Source organism: Culex quinquefasciatus, chromosome 2 (assembly GCF_015732765.1).
Source record: "Culex quinquefasciatus strain JHB chromosome 2, VPISU_Cqui_1.0_pri_paternal, whole genome shotgun sequence".
NCBI lineage: Eukaryota > Metazoa > Arthropoda > Insecta > Diptera > Culicidae > Culex > Culex quinquefasciatus.
This window is the reverse complement of record NC_051862.1, coordinates 139799124-139826189: the sequence shown is the minus strand read 5'-3', so window position 1 is coordinate 139826189 and position 27066 is coordinate 139799124. Positions and strand designations below refer to the sequence as shown.

At 42.9% G+C, this 27066-nt stretch overlaps 4 protein-coding genes across 4 annotated transcripts; 2 read left to right on the top strand and 2 right to left on the bottom strand.

The window, feature by feature from the left end:
- Nucleotides 1-2165: 2165 nt before the first annotated feature.
- LOC6031809 (zinc finger protein 12) lies at nucleotides 2166-3486 on the top strand. The gene is made up of 3 exons (XM_001842464.2): nucleotides 2166-2428; nucleotides 2492-3111; nucleotides 3171-3486. The coding sequence occupies exons 1-3, from the start codon at nucleotides 2225-2227 to the stop codon at nucleotides 3448-3450; spliced, it is 1104 nt and encodes a 367-aa protein (XP_001842516.2). The 5' UTR covers nucleotides 2166-2224; the 3' UTR covers nucleotides 3451-3486.
- Nucleotides 3487-3493: 7 nt separating this feature from the next.
- LOC6031810 (proteasome subunit beta type-2) lies at nucleotides 3494-4380 on the bottom strand. Its single transcript, XM_001842465.2, has 2 exons — nucleotides 4157-4380; nucleotides 3494-4100 (listed from the first exon to the last, which is right to left on the bottom strand). The coding sequence occupies exons 1-2, from the start codon at nucleotides 4245-4247 to the stop codon at nucleotides 3574-3576; spliced, it is 618 nt and encodes a 205-aa protein (XP_001842517.1). The 5' UTR covers nucleotides 4248-4380; the 3' UTR covers nucleotides 3494-3573.
- A 3595-nt stretch (nucleotides 4381-7975) lies between these two features.
- On the top strand, nucleotides 7976-22839 carry LOC6031811 (myotubularin-related protein 14). Its single transcript, XM_038252551.1, has 5 exons — nucleotides 7976-8389; nucleotides 19993-21497; nucleotides 21562-21666; nucleotides 21734-22168; nucleotides 22244-22839. Exons 1-5 carry the CDS (start codon nucleotides 8306-8308, stop codon nucleotides 22398-22400), a joined length of 2286 nt encoding a protein of 761 aa, XP_038108479.1. The 5' UTR covers nucleotides 7976-8305; the 3' UTR covers nucleotides 22401-22839.
- LOC6031812 (CDK5RAP3-like protein) lies at nucleotides 22706-26661 on the bottom strand. The gene is made up of 3 exons (XM_001842467.2): nucleotides 26519-26661; nucleotides 25196-26463; nucleotides 22706-23224 (listed from the first exon to the last, which is right to left on the bottom strand). Exons 1-3 carry the CDS (start codon nucleotides 26522-26524, stop codon nucleotides 22987-22989), a joined length of 1512 nt encoding a protein of 503 aa, XP_001842519.2. The 5' UTR covers nucleotides 26525-26661; the 3' UTR covers nucleotides 22706-22986.
- Nucleotides 26662-27066: the final 405 nt, after the last annotated feature.

Below are 27066 nucleotides of genomic sequence, written 5' to 3'. Positions count from 1 at the left end.
CTATTTTTTCTGATCACAGTTACCATATAGATAAAAAGGCTATACCTAAATCCTAAGTTCGACCCTGGGAAAAACTTTTAGCTTAAACCACTTATAACTAAGCCAGATCAGCTCAGATCGTTTCGCGATGTTCTACAAAGTTGTTCCCCATATAAAAATCTATAAAGAGCTCGCCCAGAAAGTTATTTGATTCAATTTTGAATTTTCAGGACAATAAAATGCAAAAAGTGTCGTTTTCCCCATACTAACGGGTCCAATATCCAATACAAAATTGAAATCGAGTGGGCACCTCGGATTCTTGACCAAATTGGCTGAAATTTTCAGGAGAGCTTCTGTGGACATTAAGCTATGATATTCTGCCCGCCTATGCGGTCTAGCTCAACTTTTTGCTTTTGTGACGCACCCTAACGTGGATATGGACGGAACAAGCCGATGCGTCCATCTGCCTTTCTCCGTGGTGTCCCACTCACGTTGCCACCTAGCCAGCGATTCGGCTCTCGCAGCTTCCCGGATACCTCTAGTGCCTCTTCGGGTGTAGCGCACGGTGTCCTCATCCAGTGTGATGCCGATGGGGATCATTCCGGCTATGACGCCAACTGCTTCCGACGAGATGGTCCTGTACGCGTCCCCAGCGCCGTCCACCATACCGGTCCGCCGTACCTAAGCATGGACGTCGCGACACTTGCCAAGAAGCGGCGCCTACTGCTCCTAGGTCCAGCGTTGTTCGGCATAATCCTCGACAGTGCCATGATTGCCTTAGCCGCTTCCAACGACCCGTTTCAGAATGACAGAGCTCCTTGCGGTCCAATTCCGAGGTCGCTGGGCATTGTTCGGCTCCGCCTAAACATAGAAGTAAGCATCTGTATGAAACTCGATCTATATTTAGAATTCCAATCCCGTCAGGCAAATCAGGGATCAGCGCGTATTTAATATGAGAAGACAGCATGTTTCAACACTACGGATCGATTCACTGCAAGAGTGTAAACCCTCTGATGGCCGACTGCTTAGCGTCCCAGACCACCAATCCAAAGGTGTTAGTTCGAATCCCACCTGATTCATTTACGTTTTTGTTCATATTCAAAGTTCAAATTCATGCTTCCTAATTTCAAAGGTACCGACCGGGATTTGATCCATGACCCTTCTGCTTGTGAGGCAGAAGCCGTAACCATTAAGCCACGGAGCCGGTTACTCCTAATAAGCTACCTCTCCACCAAAAATGAGCAAAAGTTACTTCAGTGAAGTCGGTTTAATAATGATTTCAAATAAAGTAACATAAACAAAATCTCTGGCATCAGCAGTGCCTGTTTATATAGCCCTGTCAAACTGTCAAATAAAAGACTACATGAACCTCCCCTGTTATTTTATCACCGCCTACCTGGTTTTCTATAGGCCGATCAAGCGCAGGACAAACACTCGAAAATGGTAGGACAAAATCGATTTCGAGTAGATAACGCTTCGATTCGCACGACCGTTGGACTTCAGTCTAACAGGGAACCGGAAAAGAAGGTGTGCATGCCTGGCACGAACACTCAAAGCGTGTTCTAGCGTGCTGCTCGTACTGACTCAGAGCAAGGGTGAGATGTAGGTGTAAGGGCAGTGCGTGTTTGTCGGGAACCTAGTGCATAAGATCGGTCAAGGCCCGTTCTTACACTGAAAATTGCGAATTGCGATTATTTGACATTTTAGTTTTAAACTTTTTAAATTAAATAAAACTTAAAATTTAAGAATCATCGAACTTTTGAAAAATTACTTTGATTACATTATCCAGCTTTTTAAAGCGAACAACATTACAAAAAAGTGTGCCATGGCATGACTGCCACACTTTATTAAATAGAAATAGAAATTTTCTAATTTGGTTTCACTGCGCGATTTTGACATTTCGGGCGTGCACCATTCGTAACGCCATCTTCGCTTAAAAATCTGGATAGAGATTTTCTCGACCTTCAGCAGGGTTGAAAAAATAATCGCAAACAAATCTTTCCGCTTGCGAACTTTTTTAACCCGCGAAATCGCTCCCGAACTTTTCGGAGAAAATCAATCATTTGAAGATTTGTTTGTGAGTCTCACTGTAAACACAATTTTATTTAATTGATTTTGCTTTGTTTTCATATCTGCATTGGCCATCCAACAATTTTTCCTTGAAAACTACTATTCAGCACACCGTCGCGTACTGTCATTTGCATTGAAAAGTTGAAGACAAAGTTTGTGATTCAAGTTATTTAAAATGAGCTCGGCAAATCCAGAACCAGTGCCGACCGTTAGAACCAGCAGCCGGCGCTGCCTCAAAGCGGCCACTTCAAAGCAACCCAAGGATGCGGACCCTGGTGCCGAAATCCGCTGCCGGTTGTGCGGCGACCGGTGCCCGCCTAACATGGCCCTTCGGGAGCGCGAACTCCGTGCCAAGGTCGAGGACATTACGGGAGAGCCGGTGAGTGATGCGGTGTAGGTATTTGAGTAACTTGTGACTAATGTGATTGATTTGGTGTTGTAGATTTCTGTTGAGGTCCGGAACGAAGCGACTGCTGGATTGAACGTCTGCGAACCATGCCAGGGCACGGTTGATGATTTTTACCGGTACAAGGAGCGATGTCGGAGGATTTTGGATGGGCGAGCGGAGCAGGAAAGGGTTGAAGAGTTGCTGGATAGCTGCGAAGTTGAGATTGCGTTGTCACAGGAGACCCTCGAGGACATTGGTGTTGAGGAGAGTGAGTCTGTGAGAAAGAAACGGCGATATCAAAGTCGGAAGACCGATGAGACGAAAGCGATGAGTCCAGCGGATTATAAAAGGCACTACCGGCAGTTGTACAAGGCGCAGAATAAGGTCGAGTGCGAAGTGTGTCACCAGAAGGTGGACAAAAAATATCTGGACGGTCACAAAAATCGGCACTACGGGCTGGAACCATACGAATGTGCTGAATGTGGACTTCAATTTCACTGCAAGCTAAACCTGGCTCGGCACGAAACACGCAATCATGCCCCGGAAGAGGAGGCAATTCCTTGCGAAGTTTGTGGCAAAATGATGCGGAGTCGACAGGCCTTGAAGCAGCACATGAAGAGCCACGAGGAAAAGAAGTTTGAGTGTCAACTGTGCGATGTAAAGGCGCCAAATCAGTAAGTGTCCTCGATCAAACCACTTTTACAACCTAACCGACTAACCTTCCATCCAACAGGCACACCCTAAAACGCCACATGGACATCCACAACCAGGTGCGCGACTTCGTGTGTTCCCACTGCGGGAAGGCCTTCTACCGGCAGACCGTGCTGAACATTCACCTTCGCACTCACAGCGGAGAAACGCCCTACGAGTGTCATGTTTGCCTACGGGGCTTCGTCCACCGGAGGGTCTACGTTCAGCACATGAAGAAGCAGCACCCGGCCGAGCCAATATTGCGGCTGGAGATTGCCAAGGGGTGGAAAGAAGCGGCACGGAACTCATCTCAAGTAAAATAAAGGATTTCTCTATAAGCCATAATAGAACAACCCGAACACTGAACGTTCTTTACCGTGTAGAATAATGTGAACCAAAATTTATTTTCCCCTTTCTCTCGCGCCTCATTCATACCTCCTTTCCGCTTAGGCCGCAACCGGTTCCTTGAGCGATTCCGCCGAAATCACCGGCAGCTCCTTGATGCCGTCCTTGCCGATGACCGACACCTTAAAGTTGGGCAAGTTGATGATCAGTCGCTTCTGGATCTCCGCCACGCCCTTCTTCATGATCTCGTACGCCTCCTCCTGCGTAATCTTCTCGTGGTGGTACCGGTCCAGGATGCTTGACACGAACAGTCCTCCGTACCCGTGGGCCGCGTACTTGACCGGCAACGAGTTGGCCAAATAGTCAATGTAGTGCAGCTGGGCACCGTCCGCCTCATCGTATCCACCGACCAGCACGTTCACCTGGTACGGGGTGCGTGACCGCAGGTAATCCGCCAGATTCTTCCGGGTAAAGTGGGCCGCCGACTTCGGGCCCAGCTCGTACCCGTTGCGCATCTTGTACAGCAGGATGTTTTTACTGATGTACTCGGTAAACTGAACCCGGTCACCCGGCTCACCAATAGTGGCCATCATCAGGTTGTCCGAGATCTTGTAGATTTTGTTTTCATCTAGAAAATTACCCTTTAAGGTTAGGATTCCGGAACCAAACCCACAAGTCACTTACCGTCCTTCAGGACCATGATCGAGTGCGCGTGCGAGCAATCAGCCGCCAGCATCACAAAGTCCGGGCCACGAATTCCCATCAAAGTCTCCATGGCGAGCGATTTCCTTCTTTTAACAGTTTCAAACGAATCGAAATTTTACGTTCCAGAAACCGCTTCTGATTCTGATGTTCCGACGGCGACGATGACAAACAAATTTCTGCAGATGTGTGTTTGCTTGCATGAGAGTTCATTCGCGGTTTGACGTTTGATTTGAGAACTACACGGTGAGGTGGAGGTACTAAAACTTGGGTTGATCTCAAAAAACTCAAAACAATACACCTCGTTGGTTTGCTTGTTGGTTTGACAAAGTCAAACTAAAAAGTGACAAACCTTGTTACGAACTGTCACTTTTACACGGAAGTCGACTCACACATTCTATCAAACAAGACGTTTCTTAAGAGGGTTTCAAACTAAAAAGTGACCCCGTTCGTTTGACAACAGTTGGTGTCGAACCATCAAGGAATACAAGGAATGGGATAATCGTTACCAAAAGGAATCAGCATGTGTAGAGCACTACACTCAACCCCCGGTGGTTGATCACTTTTTCGTTTGACACTTTTTTAGTTTGTACCCCGTTGGTTGGTCAAAGTCAAACTAAAAAGTGACAAACTGTCACTTTTTACACGGCGCTCACGCACACTATCGAAACAAACGTTTAGTAATGTGTGTGAACTCCGTGTAAGAAGGGTGTCAAACTAAAAAGTGACCCCGTTCGTTTGACAACAGTTGGTGTCAAATCAACGGGGTTTGAGTGTATTCTAAACAGCTTGTGGAAGGATTTTTTTTTTCAAAATATTGAAAGCGACGCAAAATTTATATCTTTGAACGAAAAATCATGACAATGATGGCAGTCTTCACGTTAAACTGTCTGTCAAGCTTCTGTGAAGTTTTCCATGACAACTGCGAAAATGTCACTCCATCTTACCGGCTCATATCTCTCTTTTTAATTTCTCGATTCGCAGTAAGTGAAAAGTAGGAATGTTTTTGATACTACCATACATTTATTGAACAAAATTGTTATATCTGCAAAAAAAAATGTATTACTTTAAATATGAAAAAAAAACCTTTTATGGCAAGAATAGACAACATTTTGTAAGGTTTAAGCCGAGGTTTAAGCTTAACTTAAATCTCTAACAAAAAAATACCAAACATATTTTTACTACTCACCCGTGACTTCTCCGGGTTGCTCTTCTCGTCCAGCCTCGAAAAGATCGAGCTTGAGCTACCGTCACCGGGACTGACATTTCCGAGTGCCTCAATACCCGTCAACGCAACCTTCGAGGCCATCTTATCTGGTGACTTCCGTCCGCAACGTCATCGTCCTCTCTTTTTCTTTTTTTTTTGCACTTCGCTAGCCACTGCGTTGTTTTCTTGTCCGATCCCTCATAGATGGTACTATTTTAGTGCAAAATCCGCTGTCGGCCGGAAGTGTGTAGTGAAAATAACAATGAAAATGCACCAAAAAGTTAAAATTTTTATTTTAAAGAAAGTTAGATTTTTTTAATTTAGGATTTGATTTTTATTGAGCTTTTTATAGGCTAGTATGCAGATCGGAAGGAAAGGGGTCAAGAAACAGCTTTCCGAACGGCAGAACAAAGGAGAGGGAGCGATTTCTTGGGGCTTTTCTTCACCCTCTCTGACTTGCTTGCGCTGCCGCTGCTGTCCATTTGATTTTTTTCTTGACCGGTTCCTTCCGAAGTGCGTAAACCGCTTATAGTTTTTGAATTTTTGAATTAGAATTTTTTATCGTTTTGTACATTGATGTTTTTGACATTTTTTTAAATTTAGGATTCTTTAAAAACATAGTTCAATTTTTTTAAGTGTTCGCATATTACCATAGAATTGCAAAATAAACATTTTCGAGTAGAGATAACAAAGTTTTGGGGGCCTTTGGTTCGATAGATTTGTTTTTTTCGTTTAGTTTCGTCAACCGTCCGATGTTTCACAAGTCATCCTGTGTGCCATCGGAAATGGCATAAAATTTCCGATCTTTTGATATCCAAAAATCTAGGCTTCTAGAAAAAAAAACAAGTTTTTGAACACCTATTCAAAAAAAATTGTTATATGGTTTCGTTTTACCAACCTGCCAAAAAGGCTAAAAAATATAAGGAAAATGAAGACTTTCTGTACGCTACGTAAAAATTTCCTAACCTAAGTGATTGTAGATAGGCCATTGTTGAATTTCTTAGCTTTGATTTTGTTACATTCCTGAATTTCAGCAAAAATGATCATTACTGAATCGCTTTTTGTTTAATTTCCAAACGGATAAGGGAAAAGCAACTAATTCCAGCGTACCTCTAATGTTGCCATATCAGTACTTTGACATCTAGGTTTTACCAAATATTATGTTCAAAATCAAAAATATTGTCTTACGAAATAAACTTTTACGAAAAAATACAAGAAATTATTCTGGCATCACTGTAACCGGACCCAACAGCAGAAAAGTGGGAGAAAGCGTGAGAGAGCAAAAAACACGTGGAAATATTTGCTTTCAAATTTTTTTTTCGGCAATAGAGTTATCTACGTGCGCATGTATTGCGTGTACGTACACGAAAAAGATTGAGGTTAAATTTTGTACCCTCCAGCAAAACAAATGGCGTGCTAGTGTGCGTGAGATCGGGCTTAGATATCTCTATAGCCAAATATGCAAATATTTGTTAGGTAAACTATGACTCTCTATACACTCAAACCCCGATGGTTTGACACCAACTGTTGTCAAACGAACGGGGTCTCTTTTTAGTTTGACACCCCTTTTACACGGCGTTCACACACACTATCAAACGTTTGTTTTGATAGTTTGCGTGAGCGCCTTGTAAAAAGTGACAGTTCGTCACTTTTTAGTTTGACTTTGACCAACCAACGGGGTACAAACTAAAAAAGTGTCAAACGAAAAAGTGACCAACCACCGGGGGTTGAGTGTACACCAAATTGTAGGGAATTGTCTCGACTACAATCTAATAAAATAATATGCCTAAGTTTGTGTTTTATGTCCCGCCCGTGTGGATCAATCGGACCGCGCACTGGACTCACAATCCAGAGGTCGCCGGTTCGAATCCCGCGGCGGGCGCTCTAAAATTCTGTTTGTAAATATGGGTATTCGGCGCCGTCGCTCCGTGCCATACTTTCATACACTTAGGAGCCCAGGGCGGCGAAGTCCTTGCAAATACACTCAAACCCCGTTGGTTTGACACCAACTGTTGTCAAACGAACGGGGTCACTTTTTAGTTTGACACCCCTTTTACACGGAGTTCACACATACTACCAAACGTTTGTTTTGATAGTGTGCGTGAGCGCCGTGTAAAAAGTGACAGTTCGTCACTTTTTAGTTTGACTTTGACCAACCAACGGGGTACAAACTAAAAAAGTGTCAAACGAAAAAGTGACCAACCACCGGGGGTTGAGTGTAAAAAGGAAGACACTAGTGGTTGGTACTAGCAATGGTGGCCGACAGCTATTTTACGTAAAACTCAATGAATCAGGTTCAAATTTTACCCAGAGACACTTTGGGATGTTGTCCACATATGTTAAAGACGGTTTTTTTGAATAAAAACATCTTAGATTCTCGAAATATTTTCCCAAAAAAATGGATTTGCCTTAAAGTTCAAACGAATACAGTCCACCCAAAACTGGGTTAAAAATAATTTACTCAAGTGAGGAAATTAATGATTTTTATCCAAACTCCAGAGGTGTTGAACATCGTGTAAACCGTCAAAACAGCGCTAGCGTTCATCCTGCGATGAACAAAAAGAGAGACAAAAGATTCGCGCGCGAGCGAGACAAAAACACCAATCCGTCACCGTGACGTTTCGAAGACGTGCTTTCTTGGCATTTTTGTGCGTCGTCGTCGTCGGAATCCGTCCCGCAAGTGGAGAAACGAAGAAAAAATCGCAAAACGGATATTCGCAGGCGTAAAGTGTCGTGTGCTGCTCTCAGGGAAACTATCCGCGCAGTTATCCGTGTCCGTGATTCTGCCTTCGGATCGCGCGCGCTCTCTCGGTTCCAAGATTCTTCCCGAAAGGCACTTTGGTTCGCGTTCGCGCATCTCGTCCGCCCTCCGCCGTAGGGTTCGCCAATGTGGGACACAACCAGCAGCAGCAGCAGCTTCCAGGATGAGCGAAATTCTGCAGCAGGACATCCAGCAGCTGCTGGAGTACTTTGCCCGGAATCTATATAGTGCGAAAAAGTGCGACGTCGTACGTATCAATCTGGATTAAGCCTGGAATATGGTTCCACACGTGTCCACGGAATTTGGGTTAAGGGAGAGTGGGGGGAAGAAAAACAGTGTCATGTGCTTGAACGTGGTCACTTTCGGTGGCTGCGCCCCAGCCCAAAGCAATCCTAACCTATTCACCTACTTTCCCCAAGGTCTTTTGCTGTTGGCGTAGTCTCTGGGGTTCCAAGAGGTTCCTTTACCCGGGAGGGAAACCTCCTCAACCAGTTAATGCGCAACATTCTCGCGAACCGATATCATAATACGGAGAAACCCCCTTTTCTACGCCTTTTTGCGTCCTTTCTTGCTCGCATTTACAGCGATTTACACACTCTTGTTGACTGGTTCAGGCCTAATCTTCTTTGTGTTTGTTGCTTCTACGGCTGCCGTTGTAGCACAACCTCCGCCTCCTCCTCCTTCTTTTCTCTCCCAACCCCGTCCAAGTCCCAGGTTCGCGCGTTGTGTTTACATTTTCGTGCGCTTTTAGTTTTGTTCTTGATTTTCCCTCTGTTCTTATTTCTTGTTTACTGCGCGAGCCAAAACCAGCAGCAGGTTCGCAGATCGTGCCGTTTTGTGTTGACACGACGATCCTTTTTCTTTTCCCTCTGGCCCGCCGCACTTTGGGGTGGATTACGTCCTCGCTACGCGACGCGGACGCTTATTTATAGCGCACAAAGATTTTACACTGTGTTACGGCGGTGGTGATTCTCTTGCTGCCCGTCGTCCGTCGCTGCTGGGGTTAAGCGCGGGTTGTTATTGCCACCACTTATCAGCTTCGCTGGATTATTTGTGCGAGAGTTGGTGATGGTGATTGGGAAGATTAGAAATTTGTTTTTGGCTTTTTACTAAAATTAAAATGAGAAAGCTACAATGTCACATGACATGGGGTAACGTAGTCTGAAAAAGTGGAATTCTCTACATGAGTTGTTTTATGTAGTTTTATTCCAATTTTTGATTAATACTCTAAAAATACATACCACATACATACTTGCTTCACTTTCTAGAAATCCTTCGCCACCCTGTAAATTGCTATGAAAAATTGCGCATTCTTTTTGGAGCCACTAGAGATATCTGGGAGAAAAAAATAAAAGAAATAAAAATATTCATAATTTCAAATGCTCAAAAACTAAAAAAATACCCCAAATTCAATTCGCAATTCGCAATTTTCAGTGTAAGAACGGGCCTTGACCGATCTTATGCACCAGGTTCCCGACGAACACGCACTGCCCTTACACCCTTGCTCTGAGTCAGTACGAGCAACACGCTAGAACACGCTTTGAGTGTTCGTGCCAGGCATGCACACCTTCTTTTCCGGTTACGCATTTTAACTCGGCCGGGGGTGGTACATTAAGTAGGGTTTGATGTAAGTATAAGCGCCTAACCATTTAAAGTGTTCCTATCAACTTTTATTTAAGCAAATACTGTTTTATTTTTAGTTTGAATTCAAAAACTAGTTGTTATTTACTGTGTATTGTTATCTCCTGAAATATTTCCTAGTGTTGAGTCGTGTTTATATGTTGCTATTTCTTTTGTCGCGGTGTTTTGTTACAATTTTTGGTCCTAAGCATTTTATAAAAGTTGTTCAAAAGTACAATAGTAACATTTGTGTTAATTCTTTGATCATTCCAAAAATTTAGTAAGGGCTCGAACCTCATTTGTTTGAAGAAAAGAGTGAAGATTGAAAACAATAGACAGTATAAGAGAATTTATTTTATAAAAATCAAGTATCAATAGTAAGAGAATGATGAGCGTATTTTGAAGAATAAAAATGAGAAGCTAGATGTATTAGATGTAAAATTAGACAATAGTTAATAAATAGAGATACAAAAGAAGCTTAGATTATAGTAATGATAATTTATAGGACAGATAAAGAATTATTCAAATAAATAAATTAGCAATAACATCAAAAAAGATTAGGCGAATGATAAATATATTTGATATTGCTAGTACATTAAGGAAAAGTATATTTTTAAGGAAAAAAAACAAAACAAAGTTTGTTACAGCAGTATCAATTGATAGAAAAGAGTGGAAAAGCTTTGAGAGATAAGAGAATCAAAAGTTAGTAAAATTAAAATCAAATTTTGGATATTGAATAGAAGAATTAGTGAAGAATTGGGAATCAGAAGAGCAAAATAAAAATAGGAGATAGGTGGTAGATGAGAATGAAGAGAAGAGAAACCCCGTTGTGCGATGTTTCAGGTACATCCACAGCAGTTGACTCAACATACTGCGAATCAAAACAATACCGTCTACAATCACAAATTACTTCCCTTTCCCACATTGTCGCGCCCCTTTCTTTTAGCCGTCTCGACTCTGACCCGCGGTGGTCAAAGGTTTACGATCCGTTTCCACAGGCCACCAGCTAGGTCATCATGAAAACCAAGCCAACGTGGAGGTATGAAAATAGGACACTCGCAAGGAACCAGAGCTATACTGTACTGATCAAGATAATTCGGATGATCTAACAGAACTACGGATGTAGTTAGTTACGCTCCTTCCAGGATGTTCCTTACGTGGACGTCAACCGAAGAGCACGCAACAAGGTCAGTGCCATTGCACAGTGGGAAAAAAGGACCCAAAAAATTACCTCAACATGATTTCGCGCAAACCATCGATTGCTATACACCAAAAGCTTCGTTTTTGCACCAGGAACAATAATCTGATGAAAAATCGCACTGCACGGACCGGTGGCCGGAGTACAGGCCACCGGAAGATCCGGATTTTTGGAAAAAGTGTCAGATTTATCCAATTGTGAACTGATAAGCTTTCTTCTACCATGAATAGTCATGCAAAACAATTCTAGAATAATATTAAATACCATAGGACCCATCGGAACCGGTTCCACCGATCTCCGGTGGCCACATCCGGAACAGCATTAGGAAACAGCTTAAACTAGTCATGCGACGTATCAAACTTCTTGATTTTGGATGGAGAATATCCTTAAAATGTATTTTTGTCTCCGGTGACCGGTTCCCAGGTTCTCCGGTGGCCACATCCGAAGATCATATTTGGCAAATTCCTGAAACCACTCTTGCGACATATCAAACTTCATGTTTTTAAAAGAGAAGTCTATAACTCATGTCCTCATCCAAAATCAAGAAGTTTGATACGTCGCATGACTAGTTTACGCTGTTTCCTAATGCTGTTCCGGATGTGGCCACCGGAGATCGGTGGAACCGGTTCCGATGGGTCCTATGGTATTTAATATTATTCTAGGATTGTTTTCAATGACTATTCATGGTAGAAGAAAGCTTATCAGTTCACAATTGGATAAATCTGACACTTTAAAAATCCGGATATCATGTTCTGTACTCCGGCCACTGGTCCGTGCAGTGCGATTTTTCATCAGATTATTCCTGGTGCAAAAACTTTGGTGTAGCAATCGATGGTTTGCGCGAAATCATGTTGCAGTTATTTTGGGCTTTCCCACTGTGCATTGCATGCTCTTAGGTATCAATCCTTGGCCTGCTAAAAAAAAAAAAAAAAAAAGGTAGGTATAATTAAAAATAAAAATTAAAAATCTGTACCTCTTCCCTGCAAAGGCTTATGAGTTGATCTCAGTTTAAAGGTTCTTCAAATCTCTGAATTGCAACATCCTGGAGCAGAACTGTTAAATTATAATAAAAACACTTATTGAAAAATAAATTCCTTAAACATAAAATCCTTAAATTCTAAAATCTTGTAAAATCATTCATTACTAAATTTAATTTAATTAACTTAAATTCTTTATGTTTTTTTTAAATTTGTTAAAAACAAGCCTTACCCGACAAACTTCGTTCTGCCTTTTTTTTCGTTTTTTTACGTTTTTTGATTTTTTGCTTATTCAGCCTCCTGTGATCAAAATATGATTTTACGTAACTTTCTTCATACAATTTGTCGATGCCCCGGAATCGGTTCCAGAGTGGCCAAAGGCCAAAGTGAACCTTCCTTGGGCTTATACGAACCCAACGCAACAAAAAGCTTCTTGATCCGACGCTCCGTATCGAACTGATTCGCGTTCGAACAAAACCGTCGAAATTTTTTATATATATAGATTATCAAACAAAACACTCTTTCGAAATATTATCGTGGTGTTGTTTAAAAGGTTAAAATGTTCAATGTTCAAAAAAGCAGTACCGTCATCTGGGGCGAAACGGGACACATGGGGCGAATTGGAACAGCTGTATTAGCCTTGTTACTGTACAATATTTGTACAATATAATACAGACACAGAACATCTGAACAAGTGCATCGTTTTCCAAATTTCAGGCTTTTAAGTGCTCTAAAAACTGCTGTGCCTATTCAAACTGTAGTCCCGATTCGCCCCAGATGACAGTAAAGATTTTTTTGAGAGATGCAAAATATTTGATTTTTTAATTGAAAATAGTTACAACTCGAAAACTTAACTTTATCAAAAAGTTTTTTAGTAAAATTTGCAGTATTTTCAATCTGGGTGCTGAAAAGACAAAATACGTAACGTAACGTAACGTAAAGCTCCCCACTGCTTCTCACTAATACAACTGCACTACAGCTGTAAACATAAACAAAGTAGATGGCTATGTTCAAGCTCAAGCGTGACTTATTTTTTGCTGCTGAAGTGAATTGTTTTAAAACATTTTGGATCTGTTGATGATAAAGTTTTCGCTGAAAAATTAAGTGCTTCGTTTTTTTTTCTTCGTGGACTAAACAATGGGTGGCCAAAAGAGCCCTTTTCTGTTTTCCACGTGATGAAGAGTTTTGTCAAAAGAGGGTGGATTTTTGTGAACCGAATGGAAGTTCCGAGATTATGTACCTTTTAAGTGTAGTGAAAATATCGGAGTAAGATTATTCAATATTATTTGGCAGGTGCCATTCATAGACATATTAAAATGTCTACGACGAATTATGCCAATCTCGATATCAACCCTCTTCTTAAGATGTGTTGACTTCGAATACCTTAAAAGCTCGACGACATCGTTTTTTTCCTGTCAAAGTAAATTATAGATCGATCACAATGCTTGCCACTTCTTGGTATCATTTTGCGAACAGTAAATTGGTTCCGCTTTGACAGTTCTAAATTGAGGCCGCATTGCGAACCACTTTTCTGCACCCAGCTTTCAATTCAGCAGGAAAGAAAAAATGAATCGTAGGAAAGTAGGGGAAGGTGGGGCTAGAGGAACAATCGCTCGTATGGCCGTAATTTTTTACAATTTTGATGTTTCCCGTATGAAGAATTGTTGCTAGCAATGCAGTTAGTTGATTCTGCTACCACACAACCACCAAAACAACGTAGACGCCACGAGGCATAAGATTGAGTGAAGTTTTTTTTTTCAAAGTCTTTGTTTTCTTATAATATTTGGAAAGTACAAAATAAGGCTTAGGGTCCATTTTCATAACTCCTGAATTCTTGTTTCTTGCTGTTGAATTCTTGTCAAACCGGTTCCGAACCGGTGCAATGTTGCATGCAATTTTATGGCAAAGCAGCCAAATTGGGTTGCGTTCGCGCAAAATAAATGAGTGAACGTGGCCCTTCTGTCAAAATCAGATGGTAAAAACTGTACGACTGATGTTTGCGGAACCATTCAAGCTCAGTTAAAATTGTTTTTGCAGGAATATGAAACGATTGAGAACCTCCAACTCATTTTTGCCAGCGAGTAAAAAATAAAAGAAAAGGCAGATTTGCACCATGTCGGATTGCGGTATCGATCAGTTTCGGTCATTAGTTCACTTCGATTCTTTTGCAGGACAAAATTCGGTCAATCAAGCATATTAAAAATCGCGGTGGCCTTCCGTCGGCCTGGATGTAAATGTGAACCCCGGTCTAAACTAGAGGGATAGGTCGTTAGCTTAGTCCAGTTGAAAAAGTCGTCTCCCGGGGTCCTGTTTCGGTAGAGTCGCTGGTCGTCAGTTCGAACTCTGGGGGGATGGAAGCTTAGGTGTAAACAGAGGTTTGGATTGCCTTTTTGAGGAACCGACGATTACGAGATTACGAGAACTAGTCCAGTGAGAAGAAACTTGAATTGTACGGAATTGGCTTGACTTGAGAAATAAAATCATTCAAATCATGATCAAAACCGCCGGATCCTTCTCCGCCACGGCAGCCGCTCTATTCGACCTATTTTTTCCTTTTTTATCAAATCGCTAGTTATCCCGTCATGTGCTCTTCTGGAACCGATAGTAGACGACCCGCAGCAACACGATCCGTACCAAGATGCGAGCAGAACCTGCCTTTGTTACTTTACCCGGCTGGCGAAGCGATTCCGCTCCGGCGACCTGTATCAAACAGCCGTAAAAAATCGCAGAATAACGAAAATGTACACAAACATCTGTCAAATCAGGTTATAGCACGAATTTTTGTTAGCTATAAATTCATTCTTGCTCGACAAGAATTGAATTCTTGTTCGACAAGAATTGAATTGTTGCTCGACATCAATTCAATTGTTGTCGCGCTCACCTTGAATTTTTAACATCAGTTTTTTTTTAAATAATTCAATAAGAATTGATGAAAAATTGATGTCAGCCACTTTTATTCATGTAAGCAAACACATTTCTGCATTATTTCGTAGATAAAACTTTGAAAATGATTGAAAAATAATTCTTGTAAAATTTGAACCGGTAACATGAATTCAAGATCAATAATTCAGGAGTTATGAAAATCCACCCTTAGGGTTCGTTTTAAGGCTCATTTTACTGCTCACCATTGAAAAAACGGCTAATATCCACTTTTGGCAAAAACGAGATATTATCACCAGGTGGTAGAGGACGTTCCAACGCATCTTCTGGAACTTGAATTTTACTGAAATAGTGTCTAGACTTGGCTGCCGATGCGAAAAACCAAACGGCTAATATGCCACTCTTATGGGAAATTACCTTGACGGAGATTTTGTGTCAAACACTAAAACGCGTTTTTCTCGGAATACTTGATTTGGCATAATAGCCGAATTTTCAATTATGGGCAGTTTATCAAAATGCATTTTTTCCTGGATCAGTAGTGTCCCTACCAATGATTTGCACCTATTGTAAAGTATGTTTTATCATGTCGTTGTTTTTGTTGAAAGCTTTTAAAAAACCTTGTTTAAGTGGGGCAAGTGTTCCACATGGATTTTAAGAATGGAACAAATAGAGGAGAAAAGCAACTCCCGACAAAATTTTGAGGCTAGGAATTTTGACAGGTATGATTATCATAAAGTATTCGCCTCCTTTTCTCTCCTACAGAAAACCTGGGAACGAGGTAGCTGTCAAACTAGGCCAAAATGTTAAAGTCACTCACAAAATGAACTTTGAGTGATTTGAGTTCATTTCTGACGTCACGATTTTCTCCTCTATTGCTGCAGAAACATATTTTATTGGGATATAGAGGAGAAAATCGTGACGTCAGGAATGAACTCAAATCACTCAAAGTTCATTTTGTGAGTGACTTTAACATTTTGGCCTAGTTTGACAGCTACATTGTCCCCGGTTTTTTTTTGTGGGAGAGAAAAGGAGGCGAATACTTTATGAAATGTATGATACCTGTCAAAATTCCTAGCCTCAAAATTATGTCGCGAGTTGCTTTTCTCCTCTACTTAAAAACTGATAAAAATGATTAAAAAAATTTCATACAAAATATAGCGATATAATAAAAATAATCCATTTATCTACAAATAATATTATTTTTTTCGAAAAACGATCAAATTATTAGTAAAATATTATTATTCCAGCTAAAAATGAAAGAAACGTATCAAATACAATCAAATCTGAATTGTAAGCAAAATAACAATATAAAATATGAATTGGTCCTCTTGTCCCAACGGGTTGTTCGTCTTGCCCAACTAGTTGAGTAAAACGTACTGAAAATCAATAATTTTATAATCCATTTTTTATCGTGAAAAACTGGATTTTTTAGAAACTTCTATCAAAGTCTTAGTCAAGACCTGGGATAAGATGACTATCAAAAAATCCGACAGATTTTTTAACGGTTTTAACGAGCATTTCCTTAGCTTACCCCACTTTCCCCTACATGGGCATTGTTTGGCCTACCCAGTACTTGTTTTAAAACAATTCTAGACACAAACTTTAACTTTTTAACAATATTTTTCGATTTTTTTAATATTCAATAAAATATTTTTTCACTTTTTAAGTATTTCTGAAGAACCCTGAATCAATGCGGCTTCAAAAACACCCAGGAAGCAAATAAAAATTGGTCCAAGAAAATTTCATATTTAGTTTAAATTCTATCCCACGAGTCCCACGAGTTACAGTTACAGAACATTTAAACAGATTTTTTTTCTCCAAAATTTAAGTTTCTCATACAAAAAAAAAAAAAAATCGGTATTTGGAATTTAAAAGAAACTCCTATAAGCGGTGGTGGGTCTCGTGGCGCAGGGGTAGCGGCTTCGGCTGCCGATCCCGATGATGCTATGAGACGCGGGTTCGATTCCCGCCTTATCCACTGAGCTTCTATCGGATGGTGAAGTAAAACGTCGGTCCCGGTTTCTCCTGTCTCGTCAGAGGCGCTGGAGCAGAAATCCCACGTTAGAGGAAGGCCATGCCCCGGGGGGCGTAGTGCCAATAGTTTCGTTTTCCTATAAGCGAAAAATTTTCATGTTTAAAAACTAAGGGGTACTAGCCACTTAAGCAAAACGAAAAGGGGTACCTAGCCAAGAAAAGGTTGAGTACCGCTGGACTAGAGCGTTTATCGAAATGCGTCCGACTTTGTGGACTGTCAGGATTTGAGTGAAATTCTGGTGCTGCTGTAGGCATGGCCTACTACAATAACAAATAAAATCTTTAATCTTTTTATTTTCTAATTAATTTGAGCCACCCTAATCAGATGTCGTACTCTCAGTTGCTTTACTTATTGAAACAGGTTATGGTTTCCATCAATTCGCATGGAGCAAATCATAACTTATAAGAGTGTACGAATATGAACCACCCTAGATCATCTAAGACCACCCTAGTTGCCATAAAAAACCGGGTTCCACCACGTGTGTCCACAAACCAAACTTACCTGCATTAGAGCTCATTAAGAGCAGTTTTGATACTGGTTTATGCGACATTCATGTAAATTTTCTCATATAGCATGGTACAAAATCTCATAAAATAACCATTTTTAAATCGCTGTAACTTGGGTTTAAGAAAAACCCTTTTGAGATGTTATATTCAGATTAAAGAAGAAGTTTTAAGCTGTCAGATGCACCATGGGGCGTATTTTTTGTGTCCCCCTCAAAACGATACAAACATTTGAAAAAGGCCTGATAAAAACTTTAAAAACGCTGTAACTTTTTACCAAAATGACCTAGCGACTTTGTTGACATTTCAAAAGATGCGTATTTTTTTTTTTTTTTTTTTTTGCAGGCCAAGGATTGATACCTAAGAGGAACATCCTGGAAGGAGCGTAACTAACTACATCCGTAGTTCTGTTAGATCATCCGAATTATCTTGATCAGAACAGTATAGCTCTGGTTCCTTGCGAGTGTCCTATTTTCTTACCTCCACGTTGGCTTGGTTCTCATGATGACCTAGCTGGTGGCCTGGGGAAACGGATCGTAAACCTTTGACCAAGCTTCCCATGCGCCAGTGCCAACGCACACCGCGGGTTTGGTTTTCTAGCTTCGGCACGTGCCTGAACCCATTTTTGTATTGGTATCTTGGTACATCGTACCAGCGCACCACGACACTCTCGGCTCGCCCCATCGGTTTTGTGTCTGGCACTCACCCATGGCATAAACACAGCGTGCCGTGGTACGTGTCGTGGTATTGAACCCGTTTTGTACCGCCAGCGCGTACCACGACACGTACCTCGGCTCGTGACGAGTGAAGCACCTTGGCTCATATACCGGGTTCATGCCATGGTGAGTGCCAGACACAAAACCGACGCGGCAAACCGAGAGTGTCGTGGTGCGCTGGTACGATGAACCAAAATACCCTCGGTTCGTGTGAGTCGGGTACGGGTGTAAACCGAACAAAGCAGGCGCAAAGCAAACCCGAGGTACAGTTGAACCGCGTGTACCGCACGGTGCAGGGAAGCTTGCCTTTGACCAACGCGTGTCAGAGTCGAGACGGCTAAAAAAAAGGGGCGCGACAATGTGGGAAAGAGAAGTAATTTGTGATTGTAGACGGTATTGTTTTGATTCGCAGTATGTTGAGTCAACTGCTGTGGATGTACCTGAAACATCGCACAACGGGGTTTCTCTTCTCTTCATTCTCAGCTACCACCTATCTCCTATTTTTAATTTTGCTCTTCTGATTCCCAATTCTTCACTGATTCTTCTATTTAACATCCAACATTTGATTTTAATTTTACTAACTTTTGATTCTCTTATCTCTCAAAGCTTTTCCACTCTTTTCTATCAATTGGATACTGCTGTAACAAACTTTGCTTTGTTTTTTTTTTCCTTAAAAATATACTTTTCCTTAATGTACTAGTAATATCAAGGCTTGTTTTGTATCTCTATTTATTAACTATTGTCTAATTTTACATCTAATACATCTAGCTTCTCATTTTTATTCTTCAAAATACGCTCATCATTCTCTTACTATTGATACTTGATTTTTATAAAATAAATTCTCTTTTACTGTCAATTGTTTTCAATCTTCACCCTTTTTTTCAAACAAGTGAGGTTTGAGCCCTTACTCAATTTATGGAATGGTTAAAGGATTAACACAAATATTACTGGTTTACTTGGTAAACTTTTATAACAAGCTTAGGACCAAAATATTGTAACAAAACACCGCGACAAAAGAAATAGCAACAGATAAACACGACTCAACAATAGGGAAGATTTCAGGAGAAAACAATACACAGTAGAATAACAACTAGTTTTTGAATTCAAACAAAAATAAAACAGTACTTGCTTTAATGAAAATTGATAGGCACACTATAAATGGTTAGGCGCTTATACTTACATCAAACCCTACTTAATGTACCACCCCCGGCCGAGTTAAAATGCGTAACCGGAAAAGAAGGTGTGCATGCCTGGCACGAACACTCAAAGCGTGTTCTAGCGTGCTGCTCGCACTGACTCAGAGCAAGGGTGAGATGTAGGTGTAAGGGCAGTGCGTGTTCGTCGGGAACCTGGTGCATAAGATCGGTCAAGGCCCGTTTTTACACTGAAAATTGCGAATTGCGAATTTCAAAAGATGCGTATTTTTATGCTCTAAATATGTCCCAAGACACCAAAATTGCCAAAAATATTACAAAAAAGATACACAATAAAAAAACTTTTTTGATGGGTCACCCTACTGCTTTTCATATAAAATGCTGTAGAATGATCAGATTAAGAGATAGAGATTTGGTGTCTTCGACAAAGTTGTTTAAAATGGCTAGTATACAATACTGCCGAAAAAAGTATATCTCTATCTCATCTAGAAGCGAAGATAGTTTTTGAAAATATTAGAAATTGTTGGACCACCCTAATATCGTTTTGACCAAAAGATTTAGAATTTCATTCTTAACAAATGCTTCTTACACACTGAAGCTCGAAAATGCTTCCCTGAAGTGGAAATAAATTTATTCCTGCTAAATTTGTGTATCCGAGATCCGACCACTGTGCAGGGGTATTAAAAAACGCCCAAAAAGCAAAAACTGAATATTTCAATATTCAAAAAATAGCATTGAAAAATTAACATCATCCTCCTTCCCTCCAGGGTGACGAAATCGTGCACCGATGTGGCGTCCTGATGCGCCAGGATTACACCGTCTGCGAGCTGGCGAACGCGAACGGTGACCTGTCGGCGCACTACCCGATCAAGCTGCTCATTCCGGAGGACGAGCTGAAGAAACGCTACCCGTACGGATCGTCGTCGGGCGGCGACGACGTCCCGGATGGGGTGACGCCGAGCGGTCCGTGCCGCGAGCAGATCGCCGTCGACGGCAAGATCGACGCGAACCGGTTGCGGTACCTGATCATGAAGGCGCGGTTGGCGCGCTGTCGGGCCCGGTTCCCGCTGCCGGTGATTCTGTACGACGGCAAGTACATCTGCCGGTCGGCGACGCTTTCCGGGGGGCCGGAGATTTACGGCCGGTCGGGGTACGAGTACTTTGCTTATGCGGCGGAGGCGATGCCACCGGAGCCGGGGGATGAGGCGTACGACGTGCAGGAGGACTCGTCGTCGGACGAGTCGGACTCGAAGGATTGGCCGTTGTTTGGTCGGTTGAGGCGGAAGGATATTAGGCTGCTGAAGGCGCTGAATGTGGGGACGATAATTGATTTTATGGTGGAGAACAAGAAGGTGAAGTTCTGGATGAAGGTGACTTCGTCGGAGAAGGTCGACAAGGAGAACCGGTATAGTTTCTTTAAGATTTTGGCGCTGCCGTATCCGGGGTGTGAGTTTTTCCGGGAATATCGCGATAATGATTGTCGAGGGGAGGGGTTGATATTCGACTGGAACCAGTCGTACGTGGACGCGGGGATTCGTGTTCCAGACGATAGCGTGACGGCCGGGTTGAACATCGACTGGACGAACTACAAGCAGTGGGATTTGGTGAAGTTGACGCAGAACTATTTGCGGTTGCTGCTGAAGTACCTGCAGGAGAGCAGTTCGGGGATTTTGGTGCACTGCATAAGTGGGTGGGATCGAACGCCGTTGTTCGTGTCGTTGCTGCGGATTTCGCTGTGGGCGGATGGAGTCGTGCATCAGTCGTTGAACGCGGCCCAGATGTTGTACTTTACGATCGCGTACGATTGGCTGCTGTTTGGGCATAACTTGCCGGATCGGCTGAACAAGGGCGAGGTGATTTTCTACTTTTGCTTCTACATACTCAAGTACATCGTGGACGACGAGTACAGCGTGTTGAGCCGTCGGACGCGAAGTCAGCACAGCAGCGGAAGCAGCAGCATCGACGTGATCCGGACGGACAGCGAGAGCATGCTGGACGCGCTGCTGCTGGACGGCGGAGACATGCGGAGTTCGAGCGTGTCGCTCAACTCGACGTCGAGCTACGCAAGTGGACGCAGTTCTTCGATGCACGACACGCAGACGTGCGTCTCGACGAGCGGCGTTGGGCTGATGATGGGCGGGGCAAGCAATAGCATAGCGATCGCGGGTCGAAACGGAGGCGGGAGGAATGGTGGAGGTGCTGGTGTTGGTGCAGGTGGAATTGCCGGAGTTGGCGGGTGCAACGGAGATGAGAGTGTCAACTCGTTCAATGGGTGAGTTGGGGGCAGGATTGCTTAGGCAGAACTCGTACTCAACGTTGCTTTTCTCTTTTTTTAGCAATAACGGCTTCTCGGCGCATAGTCACGACAGCAGTAGCAGTATTGGGTGCATATCTCACGATAGTTCGAATCACAACATCCAGTGGTCACCGCCACCGAAAAGGTACCAAACCAATCAATACGAATTACGCGTCAGGTTGATACTAATCACCTTCGTACCATCATTCCAGAACTAGTCCCGTCACGGTGCCCAGCGCAAACCGGTTGCGCCAACGACAAGAGTCTACCTCGTCACTTTCGGTCGGGAGCTGGCAAATGGTCACCGGCACGGGCAGCTTCCGCGAGTCGGTCAGCGAGCACCCAACCGCGACCTCCGCCGCCACCGGGTGCCACTGTTCCGGGGGTGCCTCGCAGCAGCAGCAGCAGCAAGTGCATCATCCTCACCGAGTGGCCGCCGGTCATCAGCAGCAGCAACATCCACTCCACCATCCTCACCCGCTGCTGGTCGGAAGCAATCCCGGACCGTCCGGCCTCGGCCACAGTGCTTCCACGCCGAACGCCAATCAGGCGCAGGAGCCAGGCGGTGGTGGCGTCCCCGCCCCTAGCTGCTGTACGGCTTCCATCGATTCCGAGTGCTTCCCGCGACGCGTCGATCTATTCGCTATGTGAGTTGTATGAAGCGAACTTCCAGCGCCAGGTCTCGCATGTCTAACATTGCACAATTTCTTCCCAATTCACAGCCGACGCGAGCGCCTCACCCAGCTGCGGACACTCTTCTACAACTGCTACTTCTCCACGATCGCGTTCAAGTTCAACTCCGGCCCGGACTCGGCCCTCGGCAGTCTGCTGGGCAACTTTGCCGAAAAGGTGGGCCTCGCCAGCCGGACGTCCGTTTAGGGTTGCGCGAGCCAGCGATCGCCATCGACACTGCGAAGATGTTCAAACCTCTCTGAGGAAAACTCATTTTTATTAACCGCAATCCGAGTGCGACGGACGAGAGAGAAAAGAAGGATTTTTTTTCTATCCTAAAGCGATTTAGACGACGTAGGTTTCTTCTGACACGTTTATACCTAAATATTGTTCATGTGGAGCGAAACTTGGACACGGCATCACGCGTTTGATTATATTCGATATTTTTAAGTTATTGTCATTGTTGATATTGTATTAGAGACGAAGAAGAAAGGAGAAAAAACACATTTTTGTTTCCCCTAGCATGTAAGCGTACCCTCAAGTGGAAGATTTTTTATTTACTCTTATGTATTTGTTCTTTTCCTCCATTAAACCAACTCGCGTAACAACACTAAAAATGCAAAATAAAAAATAAACATTCAAACAATTTCCAATGAAAACCAGTCATCCTCTGTTTTAAGTTCCATCAATCAGAAAAATAAACTTTATTGCGAACGGAAAAATATAAACAATTTTCGTGAAAAAAAACTAATTCTCACAATTTCCATGCAAAAAAAAACACACAAAAACTCGTCTACAAATTCGCCCCCATCAGGTTGACGACGCGGTTCTTGTAGCGGCGCGAAATGTCCGCCTCGATCTGGCCCTGCAGCGTGCGCGTCTGCTCGATGACCTTGGCGAGGGTGGGCTGCAGGTCGGCGCCCTGCGACCGGAAGCTGGCGGCCTGGTCGCGCTTCAGCCGGCCCGTGTCCTTCATCTTTTCGACTGCGAGCAGCTTCTGCTTCAGCTTGCCGGTCAGGATGTCCACGTATCTGGAGAAGAGGGGGGAGATTTGAGTTGAAACAACGGTAAAAAACTCGATTAAAAACCATTTCTGCTCACTTTTTTTTTCATTTTAAAGCAACATTTTTTTTTACAAGACAACATTTTTTCGATGGATCAACTATGGTCCCCTTGGAACTTTTCTGTCAAGAAGGATCGCGAGGTTAATTTTTCAATATTGATTTAAAAATCCATTTTAAACTCTTTGTGGTCGTACAAAGGGTCGTTGTACTCAGAAAAATAAGCTATATCGCTGGAAACAATAAGATCAGCAATCTAAGCTTCATTTTAGGACCCAATTGGTAATGTTTATTGAAAATAATTCGTTAAGTAGGGTACATAAAACTTCGCAATTCGCAACTTTCAGTGTAAGAACGGGCCTTGACCGATCTTATGCACCAGGTTCCCGACGAACACGCACTGCCCTTACACCTACATCTCACCCTTGCTCTGAGTCAGTGCGAGCAGCACGCTAGAACACGCTTTGAGTGTTAGTGCCAGGCATGCACACCTTCTTTTCCGGTTACGCATTTTAACTCGGCCGGGGGTGGTACATTACGTAGGGTTTGATGTAGGTTTAAGCGCGCCTAACCATTTATAGTGAGCCTATCAACATTTATTTAAGCAAAAACTGTTTTATTTTTAGTTTGAATTCAAAAACTAGTTGTTATTTTACTGTGTATTGTTTTCTCCTGAAATCTTTCCTAGTGTTGAGTTGTGTTTATATGTTGCTATTTCTTTTGTCGCGGTGTTTTGTTACAATATTTTGGTCCTAAGCTTGTTATAAAAGTTTACCAAGTAAACCAGTAATATTTGTGTTAATCCTTTAACCATTCCATAAATTGAGTAAGGGCTCAAACCTCACTTGTTTGAAAAAAGGGTGAAGATTGAAAACAATTGACAGTAAAAAAGAATTTATTTTATAAAAATCAAGTATCAAAAGTAAGAGAATGATGAGCGTATTTTGAAGAATAAAAATGAGAAGCTAGATGTATTAGATGTAAAATTAGACAATAGTTAATAAATAGAGATACAAAACAAGCTTAGATTATAGTAATGATAATTTATAGGACAGATAAAGAATTATTCAAATAAATAAATTCGCAATAAAATCAAAAAAAAGATTAGGCGAATGATAAATAGACTTGATATTACTAGTACATTAAGGAAAAGTATATTTTTAAGGAAAAAAAAAACAACAAAACAAAGTTTGTTACAGCAGTATTAATTGATAGAAAAGAGTGGAAAAGCTTTGAGAGATAAGAGAATCAAAAGTTAGTAAAATTAAAATCAAATGTTGGATATTAAATAGAAGAATCAGTGAAGAATTGGGAATCAGAAGAGCAAAATAAAAATAGGAGATAGGTGGTAGCTGAGAATGAAGAGAAGAGAAACTCCGTTGTGCGATATTTCAGGTACATCCACAGCAGTTGACTCAACATACTGCGAATCAAAACAATACCGTCTACAATCACAAATTACTTCCCTTTCCCACATTGTTGCGCCCCTTTCTTTTAGCCGTATCGACTCTGACCCGCGGTGGTCAAAGGTTTACGATCCGTTTCCCCAGGCCACCAGCTAGGTCATCATGAAAACCAAGCCAACGTGGAGGTAAGAAAATAGGACACTCGCAAGGAACCAGAGCTATACTGTTCTGATCAAGATAATTCGGATGATCTAACAGAACTACGGATGTAGTTAGTTACGCTCCTTCCAGGATGTTCCTTACGTGGACGTCAACCGAAGAGCACGCAACAAGGTCAGTGCCATTGCATGCTCTTAGGTATCAATCCTTGGCCTGCACAAAAAAGCTGCATTTGGCATGTTATTGACAAATTATTCCGGAAGTGTTCCGAATTTGTGGGATGACTGTAATCATTTTTGATCCACTGTTTAAACTTCAGCTTCCTGTCAGATCTGTGGCAACTCATTTGCACAAAATCCTTCTGTTTGCTACTCACTTGGGGGAATGTTTAATCTGGTGCAGGTGCTGAATCTGGGCGCTGCTTAAATTGCTGTACACCACGTCCACATGGGACAACATCTCCGTCAAACTTTTCGCGTCGTGATCCGGAAAGTTGTCCATCATCGTCAGCGACAGAATCTGCACCTTGTCGGCCGTGCTCAGCTCGTACAACCTCATCCGCAAAAACGCTTCCAACTCGAGCAGCTCGTTGATAAATTTTTCCCGATACTCGGGCGAATCAAACATGCAGTACGCCTCGTCCCCGCGTGCCACCCCTCCCGCGTTGCCATCACTTTCAACGACAATTCCGCTCTCTTCCAGCGAAATGCTGAAGTCAATTTCTGCGCCACCCGCTTCGTCGGCCGGAGCTCCCCAATCGATGTCCCCAACTTCCAGGTTAACCTCGTCGGCACCCCCAAAATCGATCGTTCCAGCGTCTCCGCCAAAGTCGATGGCACCCGTGTTGTCATCACCAAAGTCGATTCCCCCGGCGGGATCTTCTGCTGGTTCCTCGTCCGTTTTAAACTTGACGGGTGGTTCTTCGATGGACAGCGGCGGTTCCGAGTACAGGAACTCGTACACGGTGGTGTTCCCCGTTATCGCAACGTGACGCAGCACCGGCAAGCAGCCAGCGTTCGATAAGAAGGCGCCATACAACTCAATGGCCTTTTTCAGAGCTGGAACCGACGCAGCTATCTTGTTGAGCATTTCGGGCAGTTCGCCCACCTTCTTCACCAGCTCCTGACGGACGTTGTCGCCGGCAATGCCGAGCTGTTTGCAAAGCGCCTGATATTCGGCCATCACGACCGTTTCCGAGCGCTGCAAGTCCACAATCTTCTTGTCGGCCTCCTCGGCCAGCTGTTCAAAGTTCTTGATTTGCTTCCGAATCCCAGGCACTTCAAAGTTGATGTTCCGCACCAGAATCTGGGCCGCCTCCGCCAGGTACAAACTGTCCCGTTCGTACAGCCGCAATATCTCCTGCCAGTCCTTCATCCGCTGGCTGCCGTACCGGCCAAACACATTTTTTGAGTCGGCCTCCGTCGTCTTCAGGATGTCGATTATTTGCTGGCAGTGGAAGTAGTTGATGTGGGCTCCCATCAACAGCTGGACCAGCCCGTCGTGGGCGGGCATGTCCGTGAGGGCGCTGCTGATTTTGCTGCGAACTTCGCGAACATTTTGGTGCCAGGTTTTGGCCACGATCCGCCGCGACACAAGCCAGTCCTGCAGCTTGCCGGCGTGGATGTCGATGGGGATTTCCGCTTCCTGGGGGGGAGAATCAGAGTTAGGGGGGGAAACTGCGTGCCACATTGCTACTTACGTTCATTTTCGCTGGAGTTTCGAGGGAAAAATCACAGGTGAAACAACCCAAACAAACGATCCACGTATCCGATTCTCCCGACTTGACAGGTGGGCTGAGGTTTGTCAACACAGCTGTGGTGTACGCTAAGTTGAGTAGTACTACGTAATTGTTGAATAAATTTTACAGGAAAATTAATAAACGTGCATTTTAGACAGGGGGTAGCGAAGAAGCCGCCATCTTGGAAGTTCAGAAAACAAACACTCAGAATCAGTATTATTCATGTTATTTTAGTAACACGAAGTGTGTTATCCTGGTTAAACTCAAAAGTCCCATGCAAATGTGTAAAACCAAACTGAAAAATGTGTAATGCCGATTCACAGTGTACGGGCGCACTGTTTGATCGACCAAAAGAAAAAAAGCAAAAAAAGGTAAACAGAAAAATCACTTTTTTCGATATGAATTTTCAGCCAATATTGGGATGGAATCTCCAAGGATATGATAGAATTTGCCATCAGCAACACAATTCACGTGTTTTTCAGGTATTTATCGTTTGAATTGCGGGAAAA